The sequence below is a fragment of the Chiloscyllium plagiosum genome, chromosome 20 (genome assembly GCF_004010195.1).
Source record: "Chiloscyllium plagiosum isolate BGI_BamShark_2017 chromosome 20, ASM401019v2, whole genome shotgun sequence".
NCBI lineage: Eukaryota > Metazoa > Chordata > Chondrichthyes > Orectolobiformes > Hemiscylliidae > Chiloscyllium > Chiloscyllium plagiosum.
In genome coordinates, this window is record NC_057729.1 from 49,193,758 (window position 1) to 49,214,584 (window position 20,827).

Here is a 20,827-nt window from a genome sequence, read left to right on the forward strand (position 1 = left end):
GTCTGTCCAGGCCATTGACTTTTCTGTATGTTTCAATTAGATGCCCCCTCATCCTTCTAAATTCCATTGAGTATAGACCCAGAGTCCACAAACGTTCCTCATATGTTAAACTTTTCATTCCTGGGACCATTCTCGTGAACCTTCTCTGAACACAATCCAGGGCCAATGCATCCTTCCTGAGATATGGGACCCAAAACTGCACACATTAATCCAAATGTAGTCTGACCAGAGCCTTATGGAGCCTCAGAAGTACATGTTTGCTTTTATATTCAAGTCCTCTCAAAATAAATGTCATCATTGCATTTGCCTTCCTAACTACAAACTCAACTTGTAAGTTTACCTTGAGAGGATCCTGGACTAGAACTCCTAAGTCTCTTTGCACTTCAGACTCTGAATTTTCTCACCAGTTAGAAAATATTCCTTGCCTCCATTATTCCTACCAAAGTGCATGAGTCACACTTTCCCACATTATACTCCTTTGCCACTTCTTTGCCCACTCTCCTACATTGTCCAAATCCTTCTGCAGCCTCTCTGTCTCCTCAATGTTACCTGTCCCTCTACCTATCTTTGTATCATCTGCAAACTTAGTCAGAATGCCCTCAGTTCCTTCCTCTAGATCATTAATGTATAAAGTGAAAAGTTGTGGTCCCAACATGGAGCCTTACAGAACACCACTTATCACCAGCTGTCATCCTGAAAAGGACCCTTTTATCCACGCTTTCTGCTTTCTGCCAGATAGCCAAGCTTCTATCCATGCTAGCACCATGCCTCCACCACCGTGGGCCCTTATCTTACTCAGTAGCCTCCTTTATAGCACCTTATCAAAGGCAATCATGAAGTCCAGGTAGATAACGTCCATTGGCTCTCCTTGGTCTAGCCTGCTCATTACTTCCTCAAAGACTTCGAGCAGATGTGTCAGGCATGACCTCCCCTTGATGAAACCAAGCTGCCTTTACCCTGTTTTCATAGAATCCCTGAAGTGTGGAAACAAGCCATTAGACCCAACAGGTCCACACCAACCCTCCGAAGAATAACCCAACCAGATCCATTCTCCTACCCTAAATTTTCCCTGACTAATCCACCTAACCTACACATCCCTGGACACTGTAGGCATTTTAGCATGGCCAATCTACCCAACTTGCACATCGTTGGACTGTGGAAGGAAACCAGAGCGCCCAAAAGAAACCCACACAGACACAGGGAGAATGTGCAAACTCCACACAGACTGTCACCTGAGGCTGGGATTGAATCTGGGTTAAATTGGGAGTTAAATTTTACCATACATTTCCAAGTATTCAGAAATCTCATCCTTCACAATGGATCTTACTCATAACCGAGGTTAGGCTAATTGACCTGTAATATTCTATCTTTTGCCTTACTTCCTTTTTAGACAGGGGTGTCATGTTCGTGATTTTCCAGTCCTCTGGAACCCTTCCTGATTCTAGCGCTTCCAGAAAGATCACCAATAACACCTTCGCTATCTCTTTGACTATCTCCCATAGAACTCTGGGGTGTTGTCCATCTGGTCCAGGTTATTTATCCACCTTCAGGCCATTCAGTTTCTCTAGCACCTTCTCCTTGGTGATGGCCACCATACTCAGCTCTGCCTCCTCACTCTCTTGATTGTTTGGGATATTACTTGTGCCTTCAACCATGAAAACTGACACAAAGTAATTATTCAGTTCCTCAGCCATTTCTTGTTCCCCACTACTATCTCTCCAGCATCATTTTCCAGCAGTCCAATATCCACTTTTGCTTCTTTTTTGCCCTTTGAACTTGCAGCGTGGGTTGGTACCTGGGACTTCGATGTTGTGGCTATTACGGAGACATGGCTAGAACATTATATTACTGGCTAGCTTACTCTCATATTTAATCTTCTTCCTCCTTATTTCTTTATTTGTTGCCCTCTGGTGGTCTTGTAAACTTCCCAATCCTATGGTTTCCCACTGCCCTCTGCCACATTGTATGCTTTCTCTTTTGCTTTTATGCTGTCCCTGACTTCCCCAGTCAGCCATAATTGCCTCATCCTCCCTGTACCATGCTTCTTTTTCCTCAAGATGAATCTCTGCTGTGTCTCCTGAATTACTCGCAGAAACTCCTGCCATTGCTGTTCCACTGTCTTTCCTTCCAAGCTCCTCTCCCAGTCAATTCTACCCAGCTCCTCCCTCATGCCTCTATAGTTGCCTTTATTCAGCTGTAATACCATTACCTCTGGTTCTGTGCTCTCCCTCTCAAATTGTAGAGTAAATTCAATCATATTGTGACCACTGCCTCCTAAGGGCTCCTTCACCTTAAGCTCCCTTATCAAGTCTGCTTCATTGCACAACAGCATTGCCTGTTCCCTAGTGGGCTTCACCATAAGCTGCAACAAAAAGCCATCTCGTCGACATTCCACAAATTCCTTTTCTTGCAATCCACTACGAACCTGATTTTCCCAGACCACTTGCATATTGAAATCCCCCATGTAACATTCCTTTTCCTACAAATCATTTCTATCTCCTGGTGTACCTTGTGCCCCGGCACCTGACTACTGTTCGGAGGCCTGTACTTACCATGGTTTTTACCTCCAACTATGGCTTTTCTTACTTTGCAGTTCCTCAATTCTACACGCACAGATTCCACACCATCTAACCCTACTTCATTTCTTACTATTGATTTTGTTTCCTCTCTTACTAATAAGGCAACCTCACACCTTCTGCCCACCTGCCTATCTTTTCGATAGGATGTGTATATCCTTGAATATTCAGCTCCCAATCTTGATCCCCTTGCAGCCAAGTCTCTGTGATGCCCACCATGTCATACCTGCCAATTGTGATCTGTGCTACAAGCTCATTTACCTTATTCCTTATACTGCATGCATTCAGATATAACACCTTCAGTCCTGTATTCAGTCTTCTCATTGTCATTCGTTTGTCCAGTGTGCTTGAAGTTTGATTGCTAACCCCTTCCATACACTCTATCCTATTTGTGTCCGTGCTGGCGATTTTAAAAACCTCTCCTGAATTCTGCACTCTTACCTCCTCCTTTAATTCCGGTTTTCTAATGTCCCCTATAACTGAACTCCTCCCTCCCCATTTAATTTAAAGCCCTGTCTACAGCCCTAGTTATGCAATTCACTAGGACTCTGGTCCCAGCAGGGTAGAGATGAAGACCGTCCTTCGTGGAGAAGTTAATGAAGAAAAACACCTTTGACCACAAGTCCATCAGGAAGTGGTCAGCACGTAGTGTCCTTGGGACCCTTTGGGAAAAGGAGAAGGCGGATTCTACTGAGCGGTTCCCTGAGCAGACTTTCAAAGCCATTTGGCAGAATGCCTCATTGCCAGAACTTTCCAACAAGCACCAAGACATGGCTTGGCTGGTGGTGAGAAGGGCTCTGCCTGTGAGATCCTTTGTGCACACCCGGACTCTCTCCCGCACCGCCGCTGCCCTCGAAGCGGCTGCATGGGGGACGAGACTGTCACACACCTCTTTCTGGAATGTGCCTATGCAGAAGAAGTCTGGAGAGGAATGCAGTGGTGTTTGTCGAGGTTCATCCCAAGCAGCGCGTGACGCGGGACTCCGTGCTCTACGTCTGTTCCCCGGGACGGACACTGAGACGAACATCAACTGTGCCTGGAGGATCATCAACTTAGTGAAAGACACTCTCTGGGCAGTCTGAAACCTGTTGATCTTCCAGCTGAGGGAGTTGACCCGGACTGAGTTTGCAGACTGGCACATTCCAAGGTCCAGGACTACATGTTGAGGGACGTGCTGAAGCTTGGGGCAGCTGCCACCAAGGCGCGGTGGGGAAAGACCACCGTGTAACATCTGCCTGCCTAAGCACAGGGGACCGACGCAGTAAGGGGGCTCCGCTGACCCCCCAGCTAAATATGTGGATAGTAATCATACAGATCTGTATATATGAATGATTACTCTGTCTCTGCATGCAAAGAAATGGAATGTTTACGTATGTATGGCATGACCAATTGTACAGATCATCAAAATATTTTATGAATAAAGGATATTTTTGAAATTTAAAAAAATGAAGACCATCCCATCGGAACAGGTCCCTTCTTCCCCAGTACTGGTGTCAATGTCCCATGAATTCAAACCCATTTCTCCCACATCAAACTTTGAGCCATGCGTTTATCTGCTTCATCTTATTGACCATGTGCCAATTAGCTCATGACTCAGGTTAGTAATCCAGAGATTATTACCTTTCTAATTTAGGTCCTAGCTGTTCATACTCCCTTAGCACAACCTCTGCCCTAATTTTATCTATGTCATTGGTACCTATGTGGACGGTGACCACTGGATCTTTACCCTCCCACTCCAAGTTTCTGTGCAGCCCAGATGAGATATCCCGAATCGAGCACCAGGCAGGCAACGCAACCTTCGGGACTCTTGATCCTGGTCACAGAGAACAGTGTCTGTGCCTCTGACTGTACTATCCCCGACTCTTCTCTCCCCACCAGATAAATACTTTTACTGTATGAACCATTCACCCTGTTTCACATTTAAAAGTCATAGCTTACAGAAACTGCTGGTGGGAGAATAAACTGATTTGCTTCAGGCTTAAAATCACGTTTATGGCAGAGAACAGTGCAGAAAAATCAGCCTGAGCTGTTCATCTGATGGCTCTGCATGTCTGTTGCCAGCCTGAGCTGTTCACTACCTGAAAACTAATAAAATGGTTATTTTCATTGATAACCGGTCACCAGTCCATATACCAATCAGCAACTTCTTGCTGGCTGAACTTCAATTTGTAAATCCCTTTTGCTCCAGTTCACTGGCACCTTCATCTACTCCTGCAACTGTGTAAACAATACTTAGAGTGAATGACAGGTAACTTGCTTTCAAAAACATGCAGCAATCTTTGGTTTTTAAAACAGTTCTTTTCTCATTTCAGTCTACAATAAAAAAAAACAGTAAAACAAAATAACACAGTCTTTACAAAGAAAGGGAAAAATACTTGGATATGTATTTTAAGTGCTGCAAAGTACAACGCTATGGTTCTGGATAATTATTTTTCAGCTTTCTATGCAATTTAACAGCGTAGGGAAGGTGTTTTCTAAGATGGGCTCTAGGAGAAAGTGAGGACTGCAGATGCTGGAGATCAGAGCTGAAAAATGTGTGGCTGGAAAAGCGCAGCAGGTCAGGCAGCATCAAAGGAGCAGGAGAATCGACGTTTTTTCCTGAAGAAGGGCTTATGCCCGAAACGTCGATTCTCCTGCTCCTTTGATGCTGCCTGACCTGCTGCGCTTTTCCAGCAACACATTTTTCAGCCAAGATGGGTTCTAGTCAATTGGATAAGAATGGTTTATTTTGTCATGGAATTCTAAAGTGAAATCGACAATTCTGGTGAATATTTAATGGATTTTGGAAACTAGACAGTGACTGCAACAGGAGAATATTTCATAGACTTTAACAAAGTCCATTTCTGCAATGAAGATCCTGAGGAAAATAATGCATTAGATCTAGCAATAATTTGCATGATAGTGTCACAGATGATCGAACACTCACATCCAGAGTACTCATTGTACAACATGGGTAAAATTTGTCCCAGGGCAACTAATGAATGGAAAGCTGCAACAATCAGTGAACATGCAGGAACAGTTTCCTGACACGTTTCAGTTATGATTAAATGCTCACGATGACAGCCGAGAGCATGGGGTGATGGAGTGGTAAATAGAATGTGCCATGCAAGTGGGAGTCTGATGTGATTTGTATGTCAGTACATGGTCATGAGCTACAGAGAGAGCCCCTAAAAGTGCAAAAGAGAGATCTCACAATTATTATCTTTGTAGACATGGAGGTGGATGTAGAGGCTGGAATCCATGCAGCAATTAACTTTACCAAAAAAAAGGTAAGTCACATAATAGAAATAGAAAGTAGGTGTCCACGTGATCCTGACATTTCAGTGGCTGCCAATAAAGCTGCAAATAAACTAATAAAAGAACATTTTAAAAAAGTTCTTCGCTACCATCAGTTCTGAGCTGGGCTCAACACATTAACTCTGATTTCTCTCCATAGATGCTGACAGACCTGCTGAGCTTTTCCAGCAATTCCCATTTTTGTTTCTGACTTCCAGCACCTGCACTTCTTTCAGTTTTTATAAAATGGGTTAACAGTTTATAGAGTTTGGAAGTTATTCTGAGGCAAGAGATTAAGCATAAATAGGTTTGCATCGAAAATGCAATGGAACTGATGAGGTTTAAACAAATGTAGTAGCGCGGAGTTTCAAAGCGAAACTGACTGTTGCAGATATTAGCTTGGATTCTCGCATTGTTACAAAACTAACCATAAAATTATTTCTGGCCTTTTTGGCCACACAATCATGGGAGTATAGGTTAATCAATACTAAAGCTGAAAATCAGAGGACAGTGAATCTATGAAGTTCTTTACTGTAGGGGGCTGCTGAGGCTGGATCCTTAAGTATGTTGAAGGCTGAGACAGACAGATTGTTATTGAGTAAGAGAATCAATGGTTATGCAGAAAAGGCAGGAAAATAAAGTTAAGGATTAACAAATCAGCCATGATTGCAGTAAAAGATGAAACAGTCCTGAAGAGCTGAATGGCCCACTTCTGCATCTCTGTCTTATGATCTATCTACAGGGCAATGTTTGCAGAGAAAAGTATTTCAGAAACCCTTTAAAGAAGTGTATCTAACAACGCTTCCCTCATCTGTGCTGATTGGGAGACGCCAGTACTTGACTGGGGTGTACAAAGTTAAAAATCACACATCACCAGGTTATAGTCCAACAGGTTTAGTTGGAAGCACTAGCTTTCGGAGCACCGCTCCTTATCACAACCGCCTGATGAAGGACCAGTGCTCCGAAAGTTAGTGCTTCCAATTAAACCTGTTGGACTATAACCTGGTGTTGTGTGATTTTTAACTCATCCATGCTGTTGGTGTCAGCAGTTGGATAAAGTAGGTAAAAACAATGACTGCAGATGAAGATGAAGGGCTTTTGCCCGAAACGTCGATTTCGCTGCTCCTTGGATGCTGCCTGAACTGCTGTGCTCTTCCAGCACCACTAATCCAGAAGTTGGATAAAGTAGACAGAAAATTATATACAGAAGCAAAATACTTTAGGTGCTGGAAATATGAAACTAAAGACAGTACATGCTGGAAGTGTTCACAGTGGGTCTGACAACATCTGAGGAGAGACCTTTCAGAATCCATGTGTTTCGACAAAAAAACCTTGATTTCAATTTATTCAAAACTCAGCCGAAAACATAATTAAGATTGGGATCAAGTTTACTTCTGATTGTTTCTCCATAGATGCTGTGATGTGTTTAGTTCCACCAGTTTCTTTTTCTTCTATCATACAGCATTTTGTTCTTGAGCTAAAAGTTGTTTGATTGTGAAAAATGAATAAGCTGAGACAGGGAAACAAGGAACAAAGACATCAGCTTAAGAGAATACTGCAGTAACAATAGCACAATTCTACTTCTGTTTATTTTTAAATTCCAGCTAATGCAGATTAGTGAGCATGACTTAGAGTTATAGAGTTGTACAGCAAAGAAACAGACCCTTCGGTTCAACTCGTCCATGCCAACCAAATATCCCAAAGTAATCAAGTCCCGTTTGCCAGCATTTGCCCCAATTCTCCATTGAATGTTGTAATTGTACCAGCCTCCACCACTTCCTGTGGCAGCTCATTCCACCCTCTGCCTGAAAATGTTGCTCTTTAGGTCCCTTTTAAATTTTACCCCTCTCACCTTAAACCTATGCGCTCTAGTTTCGGACTCCCCTACCCTGGGGGGAAAAAAACCTTGTCTTTTCACCCTATCCATGCCCCTTATGATTTTATAAACCTCCACAAGGTCACCCCTCAGCCTCCGACGCTCCGCACTTGTATCTTGTCGATTTATTGATTTTGATTCATTTCACCCCTCCGCAGGGCAGTATCACAGCGATTCTCCCCCTCCTTTGTATTTTGCTTTTTTTAAAAACACAATCGCAACACCATCGTTACCTGTAGCAACAAAAATTAGCTACATAGACACAAAATTATATCGTAAATTTACATTAAAAGCATTTTTATTTGTAACATTTAATTACAGTAGAATGACTTAAAATTTGGCAAAAATCCGTGTAGATATTTTATATACAGATAAACATAAATTGCACCTATCGATGCTTTGTATGTGCTTAAGACTGTATGGTGTTGTCATCTGATCCATACGATTTTCATCTGAACCACTTGCATTTCTCGCTGTATTCCTCCACCCATCTGATTTTTCTAGTCATTTGAAATCCTCTTTCTCCTGATCGTTTTTAACCTGCTGGCGCCGTGCACAGGCGGTTCCCCGCTTCCAACAGGGGAAGAGTCACAAATTGAAAGGAATATCGCACAAGCCAGAGAGACACATTACAGTATACACAGAGAGAGAGAGAGAGAGAGGAATTAAAGGGCATCAGTGCACCGCTGCGGGGGACAGAAGGAGCTGTCTCCAGCGGCTCGCCTTATCTGTGTTGCCCCTTCCCAATTGCTGTGCTGGAGCAGAGAGGTTACAGAAGGGGTAAATACACCGAGGATGGCGGAAGAAGAAGCCGGCCAGGAGACTAACCTCGGGGCCTACTCGCCGGTAGACTACATGAGTATCACCAGCTTCCCCCGGCTTCCCGAGGACGATACCGGCTCCACCGACAACGTCCTGCGGTACCGCAAAGACGATGACTCGTCCCTCTGTGACCCGGACACCACAGGTCGGTCTCCCGGGCAGCTATTGAGAAATAAATGTTGGTATTTGACAGAACTGGGCAGGTATGAAAATGTAGACGCATATAACCATGCCCTCATTTTATTGAGGTGTGTCGGATTAGGATGGATATCAGATTTTAAAATGTCTGGGAGACATCGTACTCTGCAGGGAAAGACCTGAGTTCTGCTTTTTAACACCGCCTGCTCCTGAATTAACCCTTTTTTTTGTTTTGGGGGAAGGGGTGGTGTGGTCATTGGGCCGGGCTCCATGAAAGGTACAAAGAAGCACTGATTCCCAGTTTTCATTGAATTGAGGAGGCCCCTCCAATCCACCAAAGACAGGCAGCAGTGTCTCAGTGGTTATCACTGCTGCCTCACAGCACCAGGGGCTCAGGTTCGATTCCAGCCTCCGGATGAGACTGTGTGGAGTTTGCACATTCTCCCCGTGTCTAGGTGGGTTTCCTCCGGGTGCTCCGGTTTCCTCCCACAGCCCAAAGATGTGCAGGTCAGGTGAATTGGCCATGCTAAATTAATTGCCCATAGCGTTAGGTGCATTAGTCAGAGGGAAATGGGTCTGAGTTGGTTACTCTTTGGAGGGTTGGGCTGCAGCGCCTGTTTCCACACTGTAGGGAATCTAATCAGTGCATTTCAGGTTGAGGAGGTGTCATAATATTGCCCCACATGTGCTAATAGATTAAGGGTCTGACCTGGTTCTGCCCCAGGTACCACGCTTGAGGTTTTCAGGTGCTGTCCTGGACTGTTGTCTTTGACATCTGTTGCCAAGCCATTGCTCATTAGAGTGGCACATGCCAACCTACAGGGGGAGTTGTCATTTTCCTCTGTCATTAGCTTGTGATTTTGACCTTCCCCAAAGACCCAGGTCTGACCTTCCCAGGCACCATTTGTTCTGGATTTCTACTTTAAATCTGCTTTTTTTTTAATAAATCTGAATTACTTTATCTCACAGACACACACAAAGATAAAGTTGCCATGGTCCTACTGGAGTCTCAGGCTGCTCTATCATTGAAGAGAGAGAGAGAGAGAGAGATCACTGGTGGTACTTTAACCCAAGAGGTTGAGAAGGAGCATCCTTCATGGTAGCCTAATCTGGTGCAGGAATACACACACACACAGAGAGCTATATACACGCACGTACACAGAGCCCCTCCCCCCACACACATACACAGCCATATACACGCACGTTCACAGAGCCCCACACACACACACACACAGCCCCACACACACACAGCCCCACACAAACACACAAACACCAGCTCTGTCCCGCAATCCCCTCTTAGAGTTGCATGGTTTTTAAAGGTGACTTGAGAATTTCTGTGGTGTTGCCAGGGCAGGTGTCCAGTTGATGATCAAGCTGACCTGGGTGGGCAGGCAGTGGGGAGAAATGAGCTGGGAAGTGGGACTGGAGGTTTCTAGAGTCACTGGATCAATTAGAGTTAGGATTCGAGTTAGCAACTTCAGTTAGATTTTCAAAGGAGGGATCTGGCACAACCCCTTCATCCCCAATTTCTACAACCACAAAAGTACTGAACCTCCCACTCCAACCCTCCATCCTTCGAATGTGCCCAAGCCAAAAAAGTTGACCCCGATTGGTAAATGCCAACAAACATGTAAGAAGTTTGCTGCATTCATGATCCAGTTCTGCTGGGTTATACCCAGACAAAGGTGGAAATGGTAAGCCTCTTCTTGAGATTGGTGCATGTCACAAGGTGGCAGAATTTACCAATCATGTTCAATGGGTGTTATTAGTGTGATCGGGGCAGAGATGTGATGCCTTTTCATTTGATCACAGCTCATGTTGATACTTGGAGGGAAGAAACAAGTTACAGGCATGGAAGAGAATCTCCATGAGTCTTTGTAGCTCAGTTACTTAAGTGGATGACTTAGTAGGCAGTCCCTTGAGACCAAGGATAACTTTCATCCACTCTGATGTGTGTACTGAGGTCACTAAACTGTCCAATGTTGGATCTAAATATGCTGCCACAGATGGAGTGGGTGGTGTTTGAAGAGGTTGGAGAGTTGGATGCTTGGGCTTTAGCACACTCTTTGCTGTTTGTGTTTAGCCTCCACCTTTACTGGTCAGAGATGCCCAAGATGGTTGGCAGATGCTTCTTTTTCAGTGCGGGCTATCATGGGCAAGAGATTATCATGATATGGGAAAGATATGACAGTATTTTTAAGGGAGGCTTTGAGGGGGTCATTAAGCATGTTCTCTGCCATCCTGCCATCTGCTTATTGTGATGAAACTTGGAGGAGGGGGTTTGTTTTGGAAGTGTTGTATCAGGCATGTGGACAATGTGGCCCAGCCAGTGCAACTGACTGGCTGTAACCAGTGCCTGTAGTGAGGTTGGTGACTCAGAAAGAACATGGGTTTTGGAGCACCTGTTCTACTAGTGCATTTTCAGGATTTTGCAGAGGCATTGCTGGTGATAATTACTTTCTGGGATTTAAGATGTCTGCTATATATTGTCCACATTTCTGACACATTAGACATGTAAGAGGCTGGAAGGTCACAGCAAGCCAGGCAGCATCAGGAAGTGGAGAAGTCGATGTTTCGAATATAACCCATCTTCAGGATCCTGGATTCTACTTTGGATTCCAGCATCTGCAAATTTTTTGTCTCTGACTACATTTCTGACACAGCACACTAATGGGATTCCACAGGATCACTGCAATTATTTACAAATATATATTAATGACTTAGAGGAAGAAAGTGAAAGTACTGTGGACAAATTGGCAGAAAGGCAAGTTGCAAAGGGGATCCAGAGAGATATCAAAAGTTTAAGTAAGTGAGCAAAAAGTTGGCAAACAGAGTCTATTGTGGGAAAATGTGAAGTTGTTCATTTTGGAGAACAAAAAAACAGGGTATAAATTAAATGGAGAAAAGCTGCAGAAAGCTGCAACACAAAAGGATTTGTGAGGATTTGCGCATGAAGCTTAGAAAGCTACAGCACAGGGACAGCCAGGTAATCAGGAAGGTCAATGGACTGTTGGCCCTTATTTCAAGAGGGTGGAGTAGAAAAGTACAGAAGTCAAAAAGCAATTGTACAAGTGATGGTGAGACCACATCTGGAGTACTGTGAGCAGTTTTGGTCCCCTTATTTAAGGAACTACATCTTTCATTGGAAGCAATTCAGGGGATTGGTTCGTTAGGATGAACCCCAGTATGGAGGGATAGTCTTATGAACAAAAGATAAACAGACTGGAATTCTGCTCACCAGAGTTTAGACGAATGAGGGGTGATGTCATTGAGATGTATGGGATTCTTAAAGGGCTTGATAGGGTAAATGCTGAGAGGATGTTTCCTCTCATGGGAAAATCTAGGACCAGAAGGCATAGTCTGAGAATAAAGGGACACCAACTTAAGACTGAGATGAGGAGGAATTTCTTCCGTCAGAGGGTGAGAATCTTTGGAACCCCTTGACAGAGAGAGCCATGGAGCCAGAGTCCTTATATATATTTAAGGCTGAGTTATATAGGTTCTTGATCAGTAAGGAGATCAAGGAACATGAGGAATGTCGGATCAGCCATTACCCTATTGAATGGAGCAGACTTGAGGGGCTGATTGGCCTACTCCTTTTCCTATTTCTTTTGGTTTTATACAAAAACATAGATAGCAGATGAGACTGCAACAACAACCCAGGGATCTCACTACTCAGAATCACAGGGAAGGCCTTTGCTTGTGGCATACATAAAACACTGCATCTAATTGTAGACGAAGGGACTTGGAAGCGCATAGGATTTTCAATGCTAACAAACCTACTGTGGACATGATCTTCTGGACACACCAGCTACAAGAAACATGAAGGGAACAGTATACCCCTTTGCCTTATTTTAGTAGACTTTAAGGAAGCATTCAACATCATCAGAACAGAACTCTACAAGATTTGGGGGAATATTGACTCTTCACAAAAGCTCCTCGGTCTCATCTACTGCTGCCATGACAATCTGGGAGGGTTTGATGGCACAATTTCTGAATGTTCAAAGGTGAAGTATTAGAGTGAAGTTGGCATCTGTTTGGCGTCTTCTTACCCATGATTTTGAACGTGGGAGTAAGAATCTAGTTATTACCTGTAATCAGGAAATATATTTTCACAATGCCATCAAATGGGTTAGTGGATATTCTGAAATAACAATGGTAAATGTTGCCCTTACAAGTTCAGCAACATATTAAGGAGCCAGCTAACCTATGCACTTTTTTTTCAATGACTCTATAGTGATTGGAACAAGGTCAGCAGATGCAGTCATAGAATATGAGTTCCTTGATTGGGGCTGTTAACCTGGCCCAATCAGGGAACCCTGGCTGACAGATATAAACAGATGTGAAGAAAAAAAAAAATAAACAGATGTGTTCGGGATTCTGCTCACTCTAGGAGCTGGCTGTGAGTTAGCTGGGAGCTGAAAATGTGTTGCTGGAAAAGCGCAGCAGGTCAGGCAGCATCCAAGGAGCAGGAGAATCGACGTTTCGGGCATGGGCCTTCTTCCTGAAGAAAGGCTCATGCCCGAAACGTCGATTCTCCTGCTCCTTGGATGCTGCCTGACCTGCTGCGCTTTTCCAGCAACACATTTTCAGCTCTGATCTCCAGCATCTGCAGTCCTCACTTTCTCCTGTGAGTTAGCTGGGTCAGTGTCAGGTATTCTGCATGTGTGAATAAAGGGTGACTTGGTGACAGGATTCCTTCGTAGAGTTATTTCGGACTCCATGGAATTTTGAAGCGCAGAATAAGACCTTCGCAAGGTTTGTGAAGGTTTGTAGCTCAGGTTGAGGTTTAGGGTGTAGGTTTGCTCACTGAGCTGTAGGTTTGATATCCAGACAAAGACATGCCAGAGAATTCCTAGAGGCCTGGCACTCCAACCACAACGCCATAAACAAGCACATAGATCTAGATGCCATCTATCAACCCCTCAGAAAACGAACAGGAAATGACATCACCACAAACCCCAGGAACCCCATCCAGGAGAAAGATATAAATAGAAAGCAGGAGACAACAGCTTCGCTTCACTTGGAGGTCGCCACTGATGATGTTACCTAGCCAGGTACTGAAACGTCTGGGTATCAAACCTACAGCTCAGCGAGCAAACCTACACCCTAAAGAATAAGACCTATTTTCCCCTCTGTTAGAATCTTTGAAAAAACTGTCAAATCTAATCCCGAACTATATTTCTTTTCTTCTGCTTGCAAATGAGTCTTTTTTAAGCACTTGTCCAAGACTGGAACTTCCCATGGAATCTGTTTCCACCAGCAGCCTGTTTGCTTGATTTAATTTCTGGCCACAGTGAGTTTGTCAACCTCTGACTATGTAATTCATTATGAAGTTTGGTTTTATGAATGTTAAAAATGGCTGGCTGCATTGTTTGTGGGAATTACATTACCTCCTGAGACAGAAATCAGATAGAAATAAATGTGTTAGTATTACTCGTCTGGCAGCATAGAGAGAACAGACATCAAGAGGCCAATATGATGCTTTTTAGAAAGTTGTTGGATTTTAGGCTACAGAGGAAAATGGGAAGGAGGAAGTGGAACGGAAGGGAAGGTCAGGGAGATGTTAGTGGGTGAGGAAGATTGGAGATTGTTATGATTTCATCTGATGTTATTACTGGACAAGTTAGATCCCAGATTGTTTTAACCAGGTGGTTTTTAACCGAAACACTCGCACACAATATTATAGATTCATTTTAACAATAAAATGGAAGTTTAATACAGAAAAATATGGAGGTAAAATAAATTAAATCAAATTGTTTACATTTAATAAAAGTTTAAAGGTTTAGAAACACCTAGTAAAATATAATTCCATTAATCCCAGACGCATTCCTGTACAGTACTCGCACTAGAGAGTCCTGCCTTCTCTTTCACATCAATAGAGCTTAATTAACCATGACTTCAATTGTCTGTTTTGAGAATCTGATAAACTCTTCCGGGAGGATTCATACAGTTGAGCATTGACGTTTTCATCTTCGAATAGTCCTTCAGAGCTTTAACCAAATATGTCTAGTCTGGTATTTTTAAACTAAACTGCACTGAGGTGACCAGTTACTTAACAGTTCTAATCCAATCTTCTTCTAACATGAGTAACTGTCGTACACACATCTAGCTTGAGCCAGGACTTCCACAAAACCTACCAGGTTAAAAGCCAAATGGTTTTTCCCCAAGCTAAAGGTGCTGCCCTAATCAAAATATTTTAAAAACAATTCTCCTAACCAAAAGCCTGATGCATAACTATTTACTTTGGTTGTTCATAAGCTCTCCCAATGAAAACAAAGCAACATTACACTCTGGAAATCACTCTCTAATACTGTGTTTTTAAATAAATTGCATTGGTGACAGCAATACAAGTTAAATCATTCAACCCTTTCATAGACATAGACAAAGCCCATATACCACTACTTCAAAATTCAAACTCTAAAATAAGTGATATTTTAATGCATATAAATCACACACCTACCATCAAGTGATCAACAGAACAAAAGGCAAAAGAAATGGTAGTGGCGGTAGAAAAGGGATTTTGTAATTTTTGTAATTTGTAATTTATTATCTTGGACTGAGGATTGTTTATAACAAACATAAATCAGAGCAATAAAAGGCAAATGAATGAGGTTTATTGTGTTGGGGTGATGCTCGGGTTTTAGCTATTCATAAACTATGTCAATAGTTCAGGAACAGTGTGCAATGTTCCTGATTTGCAGGGTATGTTTAGGAAGAATGGTGCCCTTGGCAAACATATATAAACTCAAAACATAGAGAGCAAAAACGTATGTTGTTATTAGTGAAAATAAAATCTGCTTCTAAATTTCTAAAACCTCTTGCCTCCATTTTAGGAACAAAGTCTATGTGCCAATAAGTTTGCATTCATTAATCAAATTACACCTATGCCTGACAATGAACAGACCGATTCATTCACAGTTGAAACATTTAAATCCTCCCCCTCCCCTTGACAAGGCTCAGTGGAAGATTATCTATCAAACACAGAGGTTATTGTGTTAATTTTACAGATTGCTTTATTTGGAAGCCTGTCCCCATTCACCTTGTGCCCACCATTAGCCAGCTTGTCTACCTGCTGATTTTTATCCCATTCTCAGCAGTACCTTCCTTGGTGTTAGCCCACCCTGCCTTGTGAAAGTGGTAGAGTCGACTCAACTGGCTGTGTGGTCGACTGCTGCTCTTTTTTATTCTGTTCTTTGTAATCCTCTCCAGTCATATAAAAATGTGCATTATTCTGCTTTATGAAAATCACTAATGAGTCAGCTTCCAACAGCCTTTCAGGCCATGTGTTCTAGATTATAGCCAATTGTTGTACTTAAGATTCTCTACATCCTTCCTCAGGTATGCTTACTATTTGTCTTAAATCTTGTCACAAAATCATAGGACTTTTTACGGTACAGAAGAAGCCCATTTGGCACATTGCCCCCTAGCACCAGCTCTGTAACTGAGCATCATTACCTAATGCCAACCTCCTATTGTTTCCCCATACTCTTTCACACTATTTCTATCCAAATTCTCTCTTGGATGCCAGTGTCCTCTGGCAACTGATGCACACCTTTGTTTCTCCTTATTCCATCAAAATCTCTCACTGCTTGACAATTTGACTACTTCAATAGGTATGTTCAAGAGGAGAAATCCACTTTGCATCTTCAGATATTCCTTTCCCCACCCAGGCCAGGAACTGGTCTCTACCATGTTGCTCATGATGCCACTAAACATTTACTTATCTGAGACTAGCCTTTAACCCAGTCAGTGCGTTCACGTTGCATGTAACTGTGTAAAAGTCAGATTTGTGAGAGCAGTGTTTTAGGGAAAAAAGTTAAGGGATATATTTTTACACAGTCATGTTTTGGAGAGGGATGCCTCCAATTAAATCATATCCATCCAAAGTGTCACTGTCCATTTCTAGCATCTCTGCGTTTTATTGCATGTGTCACAGTACATTACGTTCGCACAGACATTCAGAAAGCTTTCATCCTATTAAATGTGTATTTGTGATCTGTGTGTTTGAAATCATACCAGATTTGGGACCCTGTCCCACATGCTTACAGACCACAGTTAAAAATCATAACACTGCAAAGTTAGCAGTTCATTACATTGAAAGATATTTTATAGAACTTACTATATCTACTTAGTCGTATGAGGATAAAATAAAGATACGTATAGATGTATGAAATGAGAGTAGGAATAAGCATTGAAATTTACAAAATACTTAAAGGATTGACAGAGCAGATGTGGATAAGATGTTTCCCGAGAGGAAGAGAAATGTTCTTACTCAGAGAGTTGTGAATTTGGAATTCTCTACCAGTGAGGTCTGTGGAAGCTCAGTCTCCAAATATGTTTAAAGTGGAGAACAACAGGTATGCAGGTTTACGGGGATAGTGTTGGTAAAAGTTATTGAGGTGTTCGATCAGCCATGATCATATTGAATGTTGGGGCAGACTTGATGGGCTGGATAGCCCAATCTTTCTCCTTGTTTCCAAGGCTATTTGGTCCCTTAAGTTTGCTCTGCTGTTTAATAAGGTCCCAGCTGATCTGATAGTGGCCTCAATTCCATGTTCCACTCTTTGGCTTTCTGTCAGTCATGACTCTATCTAACTAGACCTTACGAATCTTCAATGAGGCCGTTGAAGGTTCTTCTGCTCTCTTGAAAAAGACGATTTCACAGACTAACTCGGAAGGAAAATCATTCTTCTCATCTCTGTCTTATGTGGAAGATCCCTTATGTTTTAAGCTGCACAAAAATAGATATATTTAAAATCAGCCAGACAGAATTCAAAATGTTGACCTCAATATGACAAACTGCTTTCTTATCCCTTATCTCATTCTGTTTCTTTCTCCTTCTGCTTCTGTATTTCCTCAACTCCTGTAGATCCTCTTCTGCTTTTCCTTGTTTCCTACATGTTTCCCTCTATGTTATACTTTCCAGTTTTCTCTCCTTTTCTCCTTTTCTCATTGTTTTACTGGAATGCTAGAAGCCAGATAGCTATGGCCCACTGATGGCTGGTGAACTGATCTGATCTGTCCTCACGTGCAAAAGAAACAAATGGGAGAGATGCTTCCTACTCAAGCCTCAATAACCCTCTGTAATCCTCTTGCCGCTATTGCGTTGTGTCTGCAACTATCACTCAGTTGGCTGCAGGCCAGTCATAGAGCTGCACAGCAGGGAAACAGACCCTTTGGTCTGACTGGACCATGCCGACCAGATGTCCTAAACTAATCTCGCCCCATTTGCCAGCATTTGGCCCATATCCCTCATCACCATCCAAATGCCTTTTAAATGTTAGCCATGATGTGGAGGTGCCTGTTTTGGGCTGGGCTGAACAAAGTTTTAAATCGCACAACACCAGGTTATAGTCCAATAGGTTTATTTGGAACTACAAGCGTTCGAAGCACTGCTCCCACATCAGCGCACCAAGAGCTTCTACTTCCAAATGCACCTGTTGGACTATAACCTGGTGTGTTGTGATTTTTAACTTTTAAATGTTGTAATTGTACCCACCTCCACCACTTCCTCTGGCAGCTCATGCCATACACTCACCAACCTCTGCGTGAAAAAGTTGCCCCTTAGGTCCCTTTTAAATATTTCCTCTCTCACCTTAAACCTATGCCCTCTAGTTTTGAACTCCACTACCCTGCAGATATTGGGCTCACAAGCTTAAATAAGCAGGGAGCGTGTGGGAATGAGCTACCCGACCAAGGCTAGTAATGGAGGGTTTGGGTGCTGGGGATCATCAGAGAGCTGGAAGACTATGAGGAGAGGCCTGCAGCCTGATCTGAAATGATCACTACTGAAAGAATGTGACACAATTACGCTGAGGATATTGGAGGCAGGGGTAAATTGAGGGATCAAGTGAGGTCACCTTTGTCTTCTATGTACCTTCAATAATTTGGGACTGTGTTTACCTTTCTTGGAAGTGGCCTAAAAGTACAAATTTGCCTGTGCTAACCAAGCGATTGAGATTCCGTTAATTGTTACCAATAGGTAATTGGATCTTAGAAAACAGATGGACAGGGATGGATTGAGAACAGATAAAGTTTCTTTCGTTTTACGATCACATCTCTTGTGATCCTATCAAGGTAACTGAGAGCTTTGTTCATTCATAAAGAAATTACCAATTGCAGTAAAACAACAACTTGTATCGAAGTAATGCCTTTAATTTGACAAAAGGTCCCAAGCTGTTTCACCAGGAATACATTATAAAACAGTGTGTTCTGAGCCATATAAGGAGATAATGGGTTGCATCACCAAATACTATGCTCAGAGGTAGGTTTTAAGGTGTGGCTTCAAGGAAGAAAGCAGGAGAATATTCCAGTACTTAGCCATCAGTAAAGTAATTGAAATCAGGATGCCTAAGAGGCCAAATTAGAGAAGCATTGATATTTAGGAGGGTCAAGGAACTGGACGAGATTGCAGAGTTGGAAAAGCGTTGGAAACAAGGATGAGAATCTTATGATGAAGTCGTTTCTGGATCAGGAACTTTATAGGTGAACGAGTATAGAGGTGATGGCTGAACAGGATATGCTGTGAATTTAATAAAAACCAAAAGAAGTGCAGAGGTTGGAAGTCAGAAATAAAAACAGAAATTGCTGGAAAAGCATAACAGGTCTGGCAGCATCTGTGGAGAGAAATCAGAGGTAACATAGAACATAGAACATAGAACAATACAGCACAGAACAGGCCCTTCGGCCCACGATGTTGTGCCGAACATTTGTCCTAGCTTAAGCACCCATCCATGTATCTATCCAATTGCCGCTTAAAGGTCACCTAAGATTCTGACTCTACCACTCCCACAGGCAGCGCATTCCATGCCCCCACCACTCTCTGGGTAAAGAACCCACCCCTGACATCTCCCCTATACCTTCCACCCTTCACCTTAAATTTATGTCCCCTTTGTAACGTTTTAGGTCCAGTGACCCCTCCTCAGAGTTGAATTGAATGAGCTTTATTGTCAGATGTACTCAAATGTGTACAGTGAAAAGTTTATAAGTTGCCACTTACAGCATCATCTTAGGTACAAAGATATCTAGGTACAATCCTTAGATACAGAATAGAGAAATGGAAAAAATGTTACATTACAGCTATACACTGTATAACCATAGGTCAGAAAATAAGAGTTACAAAGACAAACATCACAGACTCTCTCCAAGGGTTCTCAGCAGCAGGCCATATACGGGGCCGGCATGTGGTCGGACTGTTGGCTACTACCATATTCCGCACTGGGCCACTCCTGCTCTGGGCTGCTGCTGTCCCCGCTCTGGGTCACTGGAGTCCCCGTTCCGGGTGGATGAGCACCAACCCTGCACCGAAGGCCGGGACCAGGTGTCCAAGACCACAGGAAAGAAAAGGAAGGAGGAAAATAAAGAGAAAGAATAAAAAGAACAGGCGAAGCAGAGGACCTCTGGCTGCAGCGCCTGCCATCTTACCTGAGGTTACTGATGGTAGCTTGGAAAAGTTGTTTTTTATGCAGAAGATGGGGTGAGATGGGGGTAAATGATAGGGGAGATCGAGCCCAAAGAGAGGGACCAGTTGGACAGATAAAGACGTGGATAACGATCAGCCCTGGGAAAATGAATAGCTAATAGTGGGGACAATTAGCGGCTAGCAATGGTTTGAGTGCAATAGCAGACCCTGTGATAACAAGGTCTGGTGTGTTGGGGTTAGGATAAGGAAATGGAAGAAGACGAAAATGAGGACTGCAGACACTGGAGATCAGAATCAAGATTAGAGTGGTGCTGGAAAAACACAGCAGGTCTGGCAGCATCCGAGGAGCAGGAGAATTGATGTTTCGGGCAAAAGCCCCAGGTGTGTCAAGGCATAAAATTGTTGAACACGATATTGAGTCCAGAAGGTTATTCATTTTTCCAGGCTGATCATTATCCTCTCTATCTACCCAGCTGCTCTTCTGTCTCTCTGGGCTCTATCCCCACCTATCATTTACTCCTTGCACCCTCTCCCCCCACCCATTCTTCTGCATAAAAAAAATTTTCCTAGCTACAATCTGTTCTAAGGAAGGGGCCCTGGACCCGAAACATTAACTCTGATTTCTCTCCACAAATGCTGCCAGACCTGCTGAGCTTTTCCAGCAACTTCTGTTATTGATGCTCTGAATTTAATCACATTGAGCAGTGTTTCTGA

At 43.0% G+C, this 20,827-nt stretch overlaps 1 protein-coding gene across 1 annotated transcript in view; it reads left to right on the forward strand.

Moving 5' to 3' along the window:
* The first annotated feature begins 8,051 nt into the window (after window positions 1-8,051).
* The window catches only part of LOC122559968 (glutathione hydrolase 7), a 52,394-nt gene continuing 39,618 nt past the window's right edge, over window positions 8,052-20,827 (forward strand). Inside the window, exon 1 of the mRNA XM_043710076.1 lies at window positions 8,052-8,695. Within this exon, the coding sequence (XP_043566011.1) occupies window positions 8,524-8,695 (172 nt within the window). The 5' untranslated portion in view covers window positions 8,052-8,523. The remainder of the gene's footprint in view (window positions 8,696-20,827) is intronic.